A 15,488-nucleotide genomic window follows, 5' to 3' on the forward strand; every position below is an offset into this window, starting at 1 on the left:
CCCTAGTATGCCGCCGAGCCGCGAGAGTCAGCCAGCAGCAGCAACAGCAGGGGTTCCGATGTTTTATTTGCATTTTCAACATAAAACTTGGTCGATACAGCAGCGCAGTTTGCATTTGCGAAAGAGCGGGCGATCCTGTCGATCGTGTGTTGCTAGCGGGCGCCTTTCGGTTAACTCACGGGAGAGTTCTGCGCGCGCGCGTTTCGATCAAAACTACTGTGTTCAGGTTCTAACGATCGTAGATCTCATGGCGATTATTGTCCGATGGAAGATGGTTCTTTAAACCAAATGTGCGATCATATTAACGGTTCGTGATTTGTCAAAGTGTCCGTTGCAATGCAGAGTAGTTGATCTCAGTGAAACCGTCACGAAACGTGGAGAAAGTTTTACAGCCTAACGAATATCCCTCGAGCAAGGTTTTAACATCCCAGTGTCATAATGAAGCACTAGTGGTTTTACGAGCAATGCATCCACATGGCGGTTGGCGTATAAAAGTATGCAGTAGTGCGTGTTGACACCAAAGTGCTGATGGCTACCGTTTCTTCCATTGAGTGATGTCTAATTATTCTGCATGCAGCATCTTATTACCACCGTCGAGAGAGTGCCATCTAGAGCTTTGCTTGCTACCAATGCTAGTTACACACAAGTTCGCAACTATCATCGCGCAGCAAAAGCCATTAGTGAATACCCATAGCCAATGCATTTCGACTTGGAAATAACTGTGATTGAACGAGCAGGTTGGGAAACACATCCTTACTTGGAAAATCAAGTCGCCTTTCTGTACAAGTGGTTCTCCTACAGTGAAGAGATGGATGGTTTTTGTTCTTGATGGTCCACGACCGAAGATCCGAACTATTGTGAGTTGTTGGTGTTAGTTTCTATTCTTCTAAGTTGATGATATCAAGTGAGATCATAATGTGGCGTAAGGCTTCCAATCATATTGTGTGATATGGGCATAATTAGGTTTGTTTGTGCTTGTGAAGTTTGTTTGGGATACAATAATTTGTAATGCATACAGTCAATTTATGGAACAGTACAATATCGCATACGTTTTACACTGTCCAGAGAAGATACATTTCCCAACTAGACCATTATTCAGTGAAAGTCAAGTGAAATGTCCTGTTAGTAGGCATTTTAAAGTCAATTCCTAGAATCCATCTAAGTTTCTCATGGGATCCAGATTTTCTCCAGCAAATTTTTCAATTCCTCATAACAAATTTGGAAGCATCAGAAGAAATACTCCAGTTTTGCAAGTATGAAGAAAAAATATCCAAACTTTTTTGTAATCTACTACAGATGACACGCAGGCTTCGCCCTTTAGCGGAGAGGCCTGTGTCATTTGTACACAAAGATTTTTGACATCCCTGAGGAAACTCAGGTAAGTCAGATGTGAAAATATTGTTTATATTGGTCCCAAAATGCTGCCTTCAGGAACACCAGCTCTTGAAGGAAGACTTTTAGACTTGGATTTCTGATAATTAACCTGAAGTATACAATGTGACAGATAAGTTTGGATTATTCTAACGATGTATGTTCGAAAATTGATTTTTTTTTATTTTAAAATTATGCCTTCATCCCAAATACTGTCGAATGCTTTCTCTATGCCTAGAAGAGCAAGACCAGTAGAATAGCCTTCAGATTTGTTGGAACGAATCAAATTTGTTACACGTAAAAGTTTATGAGTAATCGAATGCCCATGTCGAAATCCGAACTGTTCATGGACAAAACATGAATTTTCGTTGATGTGGACCATCATTCTGTTCAAAATTACCCTTTTCAAAAAGTTTACTGATGGAGGAAAGCAAGCTGATTGGACGATATCTGGAAGCTTCTGTGGGATTTTTATCTGGTTTTAAAATTGGTACAATTTTAGCATTTTTCATTTTGTCAAGAAAATGTGACAACTGAAAACAGTATATCAGCTAAGAATGATATGCTACTCGCCGGAAGTTTCTTGATAAGGATGTAAAAAATTCCATCATTGCTAAGAGCTTTCACATTTTTTATTTTTTAATAATACAGCCATTCCATGAAAAACCGATCTAGTGGGTCACTGAATTCCGTGAAAATTTGCAATTTTGTTCCTTCTCCGAAATAAGGATACACGTGTTTTTAGATTTTTTATTAGAGTGACCAGAAAAATCGCGATTTTGCAAATATTTTTTCATTTTAATTTAACTTATGAACCGCTTGTCCGATTTTCAATTTTCTTGGACAGCATGAAAGCTAAAAATTTTGACTTTTCAAGAAAAATAAAAAAAAATCACAAAAATTGTTTTTTTTTACATAAAAAAAATTCCGTTTTTGGTGTTTTGAAGGCCTCGGGACCAAAGAGGCTATGCTGTTCTCATTTTCTTGAAAGTTCAGTAAATTTTACGTTTACTGTCAAATTTTCAGCAATGTACGTTTTTTTTTATTTTTGGAGATATATGTTTTTGAAAATAAAAAATCTGTCATTTTTCATCGGCACACACTGTAGGTCTCAGCGGAATAGACTTTTTATTTTCAAAACAAATCATAACTTTTGAACAGCTCAACCGATTTCCAATCTTTTTTTTATGGAATAGAAGTTTAAGTTTTCAACTTTTCAGAAACATGAAAAAATATAAAAAAATCTAGTTTTGAGGAAATTTTTATATTGTTTCATGCAAACAATTTTTTTTCAGAGTTTCATATTTGGCATTAAGGCGATGTTCGGCATTAAAAAATTTTGACTTATTGGGAGTCAATTTCTCCACATGCTTCATCCAGTCGATCATTGCGATAAACAAAAAAGTTTGGATCTCTTTTAAGTTTGGGTCCATGTTTCAAATAAGTTTCAGTAATAACTGCTATATGTATGTCATTAGCTGTTAGAAAATTGAAGCCAGAGATTGATTTTCTTTGCTATGGTTGCTTAGTGTCTTTTGATTACTTTGTGCCCATATGAAGCCCATTTAGATAAGATTTGCACGTTAAACGCAATCTGCGATACTCTAGAGTAATGCGGGGTAAAGGTTGACACTTAACTTGTCGCAGAAGATATCTATTGAACTAATATTATTTTAGCTCCAGCATGTAAGGCAAATTATACCTCGACATAGTACCTTCAAACCCTATTACTATGTTTTTAAAAATTTAAACAAAATCCTTTCAAACATTTTTTGATAGATAAACAGTTTTAGCATTCTTCATAATATTATACTTAAAGGGGCTCTACTTTACCAACTGAGCCATGGAAGACACCATAATAAAAAAGAGGAGATGGTATTGCGAATACTTGCTTGAGTATCACGAAATGCTTTACAATACAAAAAACGTACTTTTCCATTTGGCAACAATTTCTAGAATAACAGATCTTTCTTGGTCAATCAAAAATGTAGATTTGAGAATCTTGCACCTTTTAATTCCGCCCTAATTGCGTATATTTAACAATTTCGCGACTTTCGACTACCACTTCTTCAGTGTCAGTTACACGTATCCACTCAGTGGATACAAGCTACTCAAATCTATATTTCTCTATTGAGACTCTGCTCAGATTAAACCCTCTTTTGAATACAACAAAAAGAGATCTTTCATCTTAAGTTTAGTAAAAATGCTTTGTCATAATATTTTAAGTATTTCTTTTAAACGTTTCATCAATTTTTAGTAGTTTTCTTGCATTTTCAACTTAAATGTAAGCAGCTGAAAATATTTTGATTGTTTCCTTTGAATATCTAGTGCGAACTTTTGCCCTAAAACTGAACTACGCACTTAATAAACAACCTTCAATCAATAATAAAATACCCTTCAGGAAACTACTAGAGTTTAATAGCTTTTTTCAAATTTTTACCATACAAAACTCTTGTTCAATATGTTTTTAAATTGGTCTAACCAATTGGGTTGTTGAGTTATCAAAAGGTTACAATTTTTCGTAATTCTATCGAAAAGAGCACATTTTTCTAAGTATTACACTATTTTATTGCGCTTCAATATCTTAGTTTTGACATTAGAAATGATTGATGAAGATTTAAGTCTGTAGATTCAATGACATTTCAATTAATATAATGTCAGCTCGTCCCGTGGTAAAATTTGCCGAGGGGTGATTCAAAAGTAATTTCCATACTAACTTCAAACGTGTTTTAAAAATAGTTCCAGGGCACGGAAAATTATGAAATTTTTGGTTCTGGCTCAATGTTTAGCGTAGAGCCAGAATATGTAAAAAACGGTATACCACTAAACAAGCCAATTCGACTCAAAACACAACTTCATTTATAACTTCGTAGTACTTTAATGAAATTGTTCAACTTTTATAACTGTGAACAGCTGACCTAATAAGATGTCAAACCCATACAGTGTTGTGATCTTTTGCCCCAAATTACTCTACAGTATTGGTCAATACATTTGCAACTTTTTCGATTTCCATTACAAAAAGGGCTACTTAAAAGTTATTTATGAAACGATTTGAATGGAATTTTAACGGTTCTTCAGGCCTAACTAACTTCAACATATATTTTTGATTGATTTTTCGAATCAATCCAATTCAATCCAATCAATTTTTTGGCATTTTTTTACAATTGACAATTTAAAGAAATGGCTTTATAGTAGTATCTTCATCAAAGTTGTAGATTTAGAGTAGATGAACAAGTTTTCTAAATGCAGTTTTTGTGTAAGGCTTTCATTTTGAAAGAAAAATTGTTCATACCTATTTTTTCATCATAAATTTCACTGAAGTTCAATTGGTATTACTTTTGAATTCGCAATTGAAAAAAAATACGTAAAAGCAAGGTTGGTAGCGAGTAACTTTTTTGAAGCCAGTCACTTTGAAGTCTCTTTTTTGAAGCCTTTTCAATTAAAGTACCTTACTTTGGTCAAAAATTCACTTTTTTCAACTAATTCGAGCTAAATTTTTTAAACAGAATTATGAATCGGTCTTTTTTCAATTTAGGCTAAGTTTTAAGTTAGGTCATCGCCGGAAAAACATCATTTTGATATCAACATATTGATCAATGGTTTTCTTGTGAAAAACGTTAATCTTTCATAAAGTTCCACGTAATTTGTAATACATAGTATCTAATGTCGAATATGTTTTAGAACCTAGGTTTAAAATGGCGATACCGGTTCTGAATCACCCGAATCAGGTTCGATCGAACTACAATTTGCTTGACGTTGGTTTGTTTATGTGTTGATCACCGACCCAATTCTTAAAAACGAAAACGACATAAGTTATTATTAGTAAGGTGTATATTCATTGTTGTAAAACTAAAGGTTTAAATGTTCATTTAAATATCTGGTTCATTCTTTAAATGTTTATTTAAATATCTGGTGCATTCTTATTTAATAGGAATATTCATATCTTTTGGTGGATAATTAGATGTGTATCTTCATTGTCGAACATTACGCATTCTAATTATTCGCTTTGTCTTCAAAATTTTATTAACCAAACCATACTCGTATGAAGCACATTAGCTTTTTAAAATTTTACAAAATCTATAAAATCTATAAATCACACTAAAACGCAAAACAAAGAATAATTATTTAATGTTCTATTTGAGACTAAAAATGTATCATACTTTTTAGGGCAGATTTTGTTTTCAAACCAGCCCTTTATAAATTGCCGGACATGCCTTGGCTAGAATATACTTTTTTTTTCTTATGCATGGTTTTAACCATCTATTTAGCAATGTTTATTTCAATGGTTTCAAGGAATAAATTTTGACACACTAAAACGCAAAACAAAGAATAATTATTTAATGTTCTATTTGAGACTAAAAATGTATCATACTTTTTAGGGCAGATTTTGTTTTCAAACCAGCCCTTTATAAATTGCCGGACATGCCTTGGCTAGAATATACTTTTTTTTTCTTATGCATGGTTTTAACCATCTATTTAGCAATGTTTATTTCAATGGTTTCAAGGAATAAATTTTGACAAAACCTATTTCGAAGCATTTTTGGGAATGCTTGCAAAACACATAAATGGGTTAATACATAAGAATAGTTATGCAGAAATGCTTCAGAGAATTTATCGTTTTTATTGAATCGTTCATGAAATCACGCATGCTTTCTTTAAATAAATGTGTGGCGTTGGATCATCTTATTGACATTTTTGATTCACTTCGGCAGGAGGTTTTTTGAAACAATAAACAAACAAAACAAATACTTAACAAGAATATGCGGGGTATCTACTATTTCATAGTTTATGACAATTTGACCGTCTAGAACCCCTAATGCCAAGTGAATCATGAAAGTTTCCAAGTAATTTTGGTTGAAATATTAGAAGCTTAGTGTTAATAACTACTTCAACAACGTAACTCAGAAGAACGGCCTATCGTCTTTATGATTAATTTGAAACTTTGATTGATGACCAAATATTACATTTTCCGTAATACATATTGATCTAGTTACACAAAATATTGACCTTATTAGGTAAAGTCGTTAAAGTAGAATCTAATAAAGCTAAATAGAAAGTATACTGTGAAATTTACACTTGATCGAACCTCATATATATGCTTAATTTTTTTTTGAACCAAATATTAGATTCATATCGACTTGAATTTATGGAAAAGTCTTGGGATCTTCACAGTTTACAATGAATTCAATTTTAGCGGGTTTTAAGATGTTATTTTTTTTTTTTTTTGGTTTCAGACCAAAAATTTAATTTCACAAGTATGCCGAGTAACCGAGAGACTTTTTAATTTAATTCGAAGACGGTAAGTTGTTGGTGGTTGGTCTGTTCCACAAAGTTGTTCAATTTCAGAAGTTACACAAATTTGCAGAACATACCAATTTTCCATGATTTACAGTTTTCGAATTAAATTAAAAAGTCTCTCGGTTACTTGCTTTTGTCTTTGAACAACCCTCTGAAACTCTATGAAAAATGACTGCAATGTAATAATTCTCTTACAGGCAAAATTTCAAGTTATTTGTAGTTCGTAATCCAAATTTCAGCCAATTCGGACTACCAGAAGCTGAGATACAGCACCCAAAATTTGGGCATTTTATATGGAAAGCAGCATTTGGTTACTAACTTATGTCACTGACTGTAGCTCTGACCCTCAAGAGCACATGGGCAAACACTGTGACCGATTGAATTAAATGCTTGCTTTTTCCATACTGATTCCCATACAAACTTTGGAGGGCTTGTGCAGTCTCAGCTGTCTTCCAAATGAACTAAAAGTTTGAGAGGACACTCAGAATTTGATATAGAGTCGAATGAGTGGTGTGGAGCAAAAACGATTTTTTGAACCACCTTATTAACCACACAACTCAAATATGTAATAAATCTCATTTACAAACTGACATCAATAAAAACAAAACAAAAAAACTGTTTTTAGAGCAAGGCCACCAAAAAACTTATGTTTGGCCTTTGTATCCATTCGCAAAAGAATTGTACGAATGAATGCATAAGTTGATTCTTGATTGAATACACCATTAAGTGAATGACTTCGGAATAACCAATTAGGTGATTGAGTAACCCTGGTAGATTCGCTAAATTAGCATAAATATACCTGGCTCCGCAGCCATATAGACAAAGACAGTTACCAAATATGACGTATTTAGTGCTTGTCGTATTTTTGCTGGTTTTATAATTATTTATGGCTGCTATTACAATTTATCCTGTGCATCTTTTGAGTTTACAAAATGGAACTGATTTTTTGTTATGAACCATAACAGTTATATGCTATGTGATTTAGAAGATCAAACCCCACATTCGCCGCCACGCACAACTCCATAAGAAGTCAGAGCTTCCAATGAGTGTAACGCTTTTATCAACTAGTGGTGGGCGATTTTGAACCGATGTTTCAATATACCGATTATTCGATTTTTTGAATCAAAGCACTTACATATCAAAATACTTATACCATAACGGCGCAACTGCAATGATCAATTTTTAGTCATCGATTTACTCTTTTGCTAATAACATGGCCAGATGAATGATGTAAACTGTTATCCTTTTTCAGTAAGAAAGTCTCAACTTTCTTATTCGTACTGCATTGTAAAATCTAACAATTCTCTTCATCGATGTTCCTTTTCGCTAATAACGTGGCTAGACTTATGTTCTTGGTTCTATAAGAAATTCTTGTTGTTCTTATTCAATCAGCCTTACAAAATCCAAAGAAAATCGACTAAGTTTTGCATAACCAATTAAAGAGAACATAAATGAAGAGAAATCGATCACTGCAGATACGTTACTATGATACTGAACCCAAGAATTGTATTTATTGTATTTGGTTTCATTGTGAGCGTATGATCTTAAAATGTATCAATTAAAAAACGATAATGCAAAAGATTCGATTAAATCTATGTATTAAATCGACAGTTCAAATTTGAATCGTTTCGGTATCATCGATATTTTAGTCAAACTTGCCCAACGCTACCACCAGCACACCAGTTTAAATTATGGCTTCCAGCTGCTTTCTTCCGAACTTCGCGGGGGATGCGTTGATCGTATAAGCCCTTTCCACTTTTGCAGTTTTTGGAAGCGTGGACATTGCGTTGAGTTACAAAAATAAATATTCCATAATTCAGTGCATCACAAGCACGGGGCAAAGATTTAAGGGTTACAGCGAAAGATTGTATGCATTCCAAAGGTGATACCAAATATAAAATAACAAGCACAAGATAACCTTTAGTTATACAGTGTCGTTTCGATTTTATCACGCTCTTTTTCGACGGTCTAAAATCTAGAACTTTCCCAAATATTTGAAATTGAATCTAATTATACACCGTATTGAACAATACATTTCAAAATATATTTGTAACAAATGGCGATAAAACCGAAACGACACTGTACTCATAAGCCACAATCCGCGTTTCCCATTATTGGTTCTATAGCCGTCGGGAGTTTTCCAACAGCTCGGCCCGTTAGCAACAGTGTGTCATAAATTTCACTCAAATTCCGAGAATCTCCAAAAATCCGCGTGGATGCAATTCGTTCCGTTGAATGCAACCGCCGCCCCTGCCACTACTGTAAGCAGCTTAAGACTGATCTCCCGCCCAGAAGCCGTCGCGCAGCATCACCCAGCAGGAAGCTTGTGTTGCTCTCCGCCGCCTGCCCTAAGATGAAGATGATAGGATACGATGAGCTAATTTTAAACGTCCAACGACTCAAAGAGTATAGCCGACGGATATCGAGATCTTCCAAAGTGCATGTTAGTGTTTCTTTTCTACAAAAAAAAACTATATAATATTAATACTAGCGAAGTTTGGGACAAATAAGCCACTCCATATTTTTACAACAACAAGCAATTATTGTTTTCTTTGCACTTAGCACCATGTTCCTCTATATTTCTGAGTACAATGTGCAAAATATTAAGCAGAGTGCTCTATTTTCACGCATTTTTATCGATTTGTATATGAAGAATCAAATATCAGTGGATTTTTATAATATTGTCTATTTTTGAATAGCATGGTACAAGGAAAGTTTATTCCATTGTTTTAAAAATTAATGTTTCCGTAAACGTAGAATAACTTGAAAATGGCTACTTCTAAAGAAGTAATCATAATTAATACTAAGCTTCAGAATAATTTGAAAAGTCTCATATTACCACCAAAAGTGTATTTGAGCATGAGCATTAATATGATTGACTGCCCGCAGTTGCTACTTCGTTATTTCTCGCCGAAAACAAATCGATGATTCACTGACACATCAAGTCGCGGCGATTGAACCATTAATATCACTTCGTTATTTCAAGAACAACTATACTTTCACAAGGTACAAAACGGATTTTACTTTAGATTAGATGCACCCTCAGTGTACAAGTGTTGGAGTTCACATTATTTGTACTGAGCAATTCCGGCGTCGGCTGCGCCCGAATGCAGGGCAATTGGAAATGGAGAGGAAATGTTAATGTGTTACTCGTTGTTCATACTATAACTTTTATCCAACTAATTAATATAAATCTGACTCCATTTCAAATTGTTTTTAAAGTTTCAACTGCGGACGTCATGGGCCTTCCTTAGCCAAGTGGTTAGAGTCCACGGCTACAAAGCAAAGCCATGCTGGAGGTGTCTGGGTTCGATTCCCGGTCGGTCTAGGATCTTTTCGGGTTGGAAATTTCCTTGACTTCCCTGGGCATAGAGTATAATCGTACCTGCCATACGATATACGAATGAAAAAATGGTAACATTGACAAAGAAAGCTCTCAGTTAATAACTGTGGAAGTGCTCATAAGAACACTAAGCTGAGAAGCAGGCTCTGTCCCAGTGGAAACGTAATGCCAATAAAAAGAGAAGTAGAACTGCGGACGTCATATCAGTACTAAATAAGACAATGAAACCTGCTGTGTCCTTGGGTATATTTTTTTTTATTGGAGTCCCATACCCTTGGAACCGGTCGAAGATAGGTCAAATTTACTTTTTTTCATAACTGGCAAATTTGGTAAATCTTCCCGCTCGTCAAGCTATGTAGTACCGGCATGAAGATCCTCTGCACCACCAGCGCCGATGGGCCAGCACCTATCGGAAAGGCGTCGAGAGTGTTACACCCACGATGCTGCCGGGAGTAAACCATTCAAGGTGCTCCTTCGCGGATTGCCGGAACACTCCCCGGAAGAGATCGTCGGTAAGCTGAAGCCCCAGAAGGTGTTCCCAATCAGGAGGGAACTAGGAAGCACTCGGCGAGATCAGCTGTACCTGGTGCATCTTGAGAAGGGCTCCGCTACAATGGCAGACGTTGCGAAGGTCCGGCACCTCTTCCAGATGGTGGTCGCATGGGAGAAATACCGGCCAACGAAGAAGGATGTCACGCAATGTGGCAAGTGCCTTGCGCTTGACCATGGGGCGAAGAAATGCCACATGCTTCTATGATGCGGCAATTGCGCCGGCGCGCACCTAGCCGTAACATGGCCCCGATGGACGAGAGTCGGCAGTCACCGAAGCTGCCCAAAACGTGCCGAGTACATCGAAATCCGCAAGAGAGCATCCATCAAGGACCAGGCGATCTCCTCTTCCCTCGCTCACCGAGGAAAACATCCCGTGGCTCTGGTACCAAGTACCGAACCTACCGCCCCCCAGTCTACCTCTCGGCTGGTCCAACTAGGGACGTTCCACAACCATCGACCCGCTAGACGATGGGTCCCTCTATCCCCCGTAGGTAGTCACCAAGCTCACTATGAACTTGTTCGAGCGGCTGGGAGCATGCCGCTCTAAACGAGAACAAATAAACCTTCTTCGCAAAATATGGACCGTAAAGCAATCACCAGAGTTCTTAACTGCAACGCTTGCTCCATAAAGTGCAAAAACCGGGAACTGTCCGCCTTCCTAGCCCAAGAAGTTATCGATGTAGTCATAATTACGTAGACTAACCTCAAGCCTCAAGTTAACGTCTTCATCCCAGACTTTCGGTTTGACCGGTGTGGCTCCAAACGAGGAGGCGTTGCGATTGCCTTGGAAAAATAACATAAACTGCACCTTGCTGCCGGGCATCCAGCTGCAAGTCATCGAAGCCGTTGCAGTTCTGGTAGAAACCTCCATCAGACCAATCAAAATCATCGCGACGTACTGCCTGAAGCAAACTACCATCAACGACAGAACGGGGTCGAGTGGGGTCGATTCCAGCGCTGTGTCGAAGCCAATATCGGATACGATGCTCTCCTGGCGTCCATTAAAGACATCGACCGACAGCTGTAGAGCATCGAAGAGGCCATCTTCGTGGCCTGAGAGCAGCACGTACCAAAAACTGGTCAGGAGAGCAACACCCTTTCTATTGATCGAGTTGCCAAGATCGTTTGCTGCTCTAGAGTATGTCACCGAACTCTGCTGATGTTGAAAAGTATTATCTAGCCTGGTCAAAACGTCTAAAAGCATGAAGGCCCCAGGTTTCGACAACATGACCTTGAACAAGCAATTGAGTATTCTGTTCCATCAACATCTAGCACTGATTATATGTTTGACAGGACATTCAGGGTTTCCCTCAATAGAGTCAACTCAGACCCACTCAACATCCCCGCAAGTATTTCAAAGGGTAGTATTTTAGGTCCCCTACTATACAACCGGTTCACCTCGGACATGCCTCAGCTTCCTGAAGGAGGCTCTCTATCGCTGTTCGCCGACGACATCTCAGTCGTCTACAGCGGTAGATGACCGCACAATTCGTAGTTGCTACTCCATGATTGACCAGAACAATCGAAGTTGCACAGAGATTTAATGAATGGGGCTTGGGATTAGCTTACCATTCTTCAATGTGCACAAGTCGAAAGCTCAAAATCTAAAAGTCAATAACGGCGCCGGCCACGTCGTTACGGTCATCGGGGAAGGGAAGGAATGTTAGTTCGACAACCGTTGTTACTAGAGACCGAGATCACCTCTGCATCTCCACAGTTGTGATGGAAAGGATATTGGGTTAGTGGGATAAGGTATAGATCTGGGAGTCACCAAAACGAATGACGGGCTACTTCGCCTCAACATCCCGACTCCAGAGAGGCCTGAATGTCTTGTCAGATTACTTGAACAGCTGGAAGATCTGTATCTTCCCCTATTCCCAATCCCCCAGACTTGCTCCGGCTGAAGATTGTTAGACAGTATGCTTCTCATCAGACACCAGGTTGACAAAATGGTCACCAAATGCAACGACTTTATCAAAGTACTATACCCACTGATCAACCGAAAGTCAGCCTTGTCTCTGAAGAACAAAGTTGTTGTTTACAAACAGGTCATTGAATATGGTGTACCAATCTGGAAGAGCTGCGCCAAAACTCTCCAACTGAGGCTCCAAAGGAGAATGAGAACAACTGACTCGATAGATAGATATAGGGCTCGTTGACAACAATCTAAACAGCACGTCATCCGGGAACTCGTTCCCCAACCCTAGGTTATCAAACTTTTAGTAGTATTGTAAATAGTAGTTAGACTAACAAATTGTAATTTTTGAAACTACCAGTACCCATAAGGCCAACAAATTACTTAGGTGAAACCACAATAATCTGAACACATTTAAGAATAAATTTCAACTCAACTCTGTTCTGAGGAGGTCCAATAAACAAAAAAAATGCTCAAGGCCCAATCTGGTATCAGTGACTAATTTAGTTCTCACATGACGTCTGTAGTCGAAACTATAATAACAAGTTTATTTGGAGTCAGATTTATACTAATAAATTGGATAAAACTTTATTAAAAAGGAAGTGAGTAAGTGAAGTAACATTGATCATACATGTGAACCATGTTCGGTAATGTTTAAACTACCGTTACTAATCAAATTCATGGCCTCTGCAGCCGAACATGAAGCTCAAACACTTACTTATGATTTTCGAGTTACTTTAAAATAAAAAAGTTATTAAATCACGGAATACGCCCAAACGTAGGCAATTCTGCATTATTTACAGTAATTCGTCAATTTTGCTGAATTGAACAAATTTATTGAAATGTTGACAATGGAATATCATTTGCAGAACTTATGTGAGGATTAATCTTCAGTATCTTCAGTGTCATTCATAACCATAATCAACATTGTTTGTTCAAGCACTTTTGTCGTAAAAAGAAAATTGTCGATCGAAGGCGTGAGAAAGAAATTGTTAGTGACACACTTACCTCAAATTCCGCTAAGTGCGTCCAGTAGGCTTACAAACGAGTTTCGAAGAAATTATGAATAAATATCTGTTATAATAGTACCAGATTCTTTTGGTACTGTGAAATGTGTAGACCTCGCAATGCAGTTTCTATTTGGCTCTCTGCGAAGGTGGTAATGGTTTGAACCTGATTGCAACTTGCCAAGCTAAGCCACCGGTTAGCTAGCCAACAATAAACAGACCAACGCTGCTAGTGCCATTCGAGATCGTGGGTGAGGTAAAATTGTTTTGCCTGATTGATCTAATGCACCATGATACGCGGGCATTGATATTCATAAATCAAACGCTACAACGCTGCACAGCGATTAATTACTGGTTGGTTTCGAGTCGCGATTAGGAATGACTTGGTATAATTCAATCGTTTGACTAATAAGGCATTTAGGGGAGTTCGCAAATGATGTGATAATATGATTTATCCAAGTCTTGAAAACGACAATTCATCATCCATCTGTCTTCAAATATTTCTTTCATTGCTCACATGTACGATACTGCATAGAATGTTTTTTTCATAAAAATAGTTAATTTGAAGGCATGTATTGCAGATTCAAGAGCTAAGTTTGATCAAAATTTTTAACGCAGTTTCAAAATAAATTGAAATTTATAAAATATTGATCTTAACAATCATTCAACTAAAGAATTTCAAATATACAATTTTCAATGGTTTTTAACAAGGGATTTGCGATAACTTAAAGATCGTTTCTTACGAACTGTAAATTATTAATTTAGGGCAAATAACGAGTTTCAGCAATATTAGTTCTCAGCTTTCAGATAGAGCGTTAATTTCAAACATACAGTGCTTTTAAAGAGACGAGGTGATTCGTCACCTCACTTTTTACTTGTTCTACTGTACTATAAATTGATGTTTTGGCAAATTAGCAATCTAACGCAGAAGATAAATATTTGAAATCAACTATTTACACTTACCATTCCCTACTTAGTAAATGCACATTAGCATGGGGCATGATTAAGGCTAAGTAGCCCGTCATTCGTTTTGGCAGCAATGATGATTTTGCTGCTTGCAATTCAAAGTGATAAAACTCAGTCTTGATAGTTTATATTGACTTGAAAAAGTATCACTGTACGCGCTGACATGCATAAAGTATGATGATACTTTTTCAGCTGTGTCAGTGCAAAACCAACTGATTTTCTTTGATTCGAAATCGTAAGATGAATTAGCAACAATCATCAACAATCATTTTTAAGTTCCGCTGGTGAAAATCAGATTCGGCGGATGGTGCTACGCCACGTGCAAATGTTCTGTGGAAACATGTTTTTCACGACTCGTTTTTTTACCTCCCGTGCGTGTTGATTCAAAAATTGTGGATGCGCGGATCGGGATGGATTAAGAACTGCAGTGCGAGCATTTTGGTGGGCAGTGCTAGGTTACGGCTTGCGCTATCGTTCATTATTAGATGAGTGACAGATTGCAGAGGATTTTCGAAAAAGGAATTTGGTGAGTTTGTTTTAATCAGCAGCGCATAATCACAATGCGTAAATATCAACCATTTGTCGGCCAGAACGTCTACCGAACGTATCCTATGGCACTACCCTTTCCATCAACAATCCACAATATGCCATAACACCTAAGCAGAGTTCTCAGCATCTTTCTTAAGTAGGTGTTCAATCCATCATCCTTTCCCATTCCCCAGCTTCCGCAAGGACGTGGCCAGGACAGCTCTCGATTATTGGAGGATGCGTCAATCTTGTCTAAGAGTTGGAGGTTAGTCCCAAATCTCTGACTTTGGTAATGGACGGGAAGGAGGCAACCCTCATACAATGGTCTAGGACTGTACCACCTTCGAATTTGTGCGAAATACTTAAGGACATATCCCCATGAGTACCAAAATGGCCTCTAATATGGCACCTTACTTCCCCCTTCGCTTTCCGCTTCCTCCTCCCACACTTCTCACAGTGTTTTGGAGAGCGATCACAAAAAATGATTGTTTGAAGTTACTAACCTTAT

General features: G+C 37.3%; 1 protein-coding gene across 14 annotated transcripts in view; it reads left to right on the forward strand.

Moving 5' to 3' along the window:
- Positions 1–15,488, forward strand: part of LOC5570578 (kinase D-interacting substrate of 220 kDa) — a 116,552-nt gene that overhangs the window by 55,476 nt on the left and 45,588 nt on the right. The window contains exons 1-2 of one of the 14 annotated variants that reach the window (XM_021848563.1): positions 112–904; positions 8,796–9,112. The exons of 8 other annotated variants lie outside the window; for them this stretch is intronic. In XM_021848563.1, the coding sequence (XP_021704255.1) occupies positions 9,023–9,112 (90 nt within the window). In that variant the 5' untranslated portion in view covers positions 112–904; positions 8,796–9,022. Of the gene's footprint in view, positions 1–96; positions 923–8,795; positions 9,113–15,488 lie in introns of those variants that run through there. 5 more of the 14 variants (XM_021848564.1, XM_021848560.1, XM_021848561.1 and 2 more) reach the window with 5 other exon arrangements.

This window comes from Aedes aegypti, chromosome 3 (assembly GCF_002204515.2).
Source record: "Aedes aegypti strain LVP_AGWG chromosome 3, AaegL5.0 Primary Assembly, whole genome shotgun sequence".
NCBI lineage: Eukaryota > Metazoa > Arthropoda > Insecta > Diptera > Culicidae > Aedes > Aedes aegypti.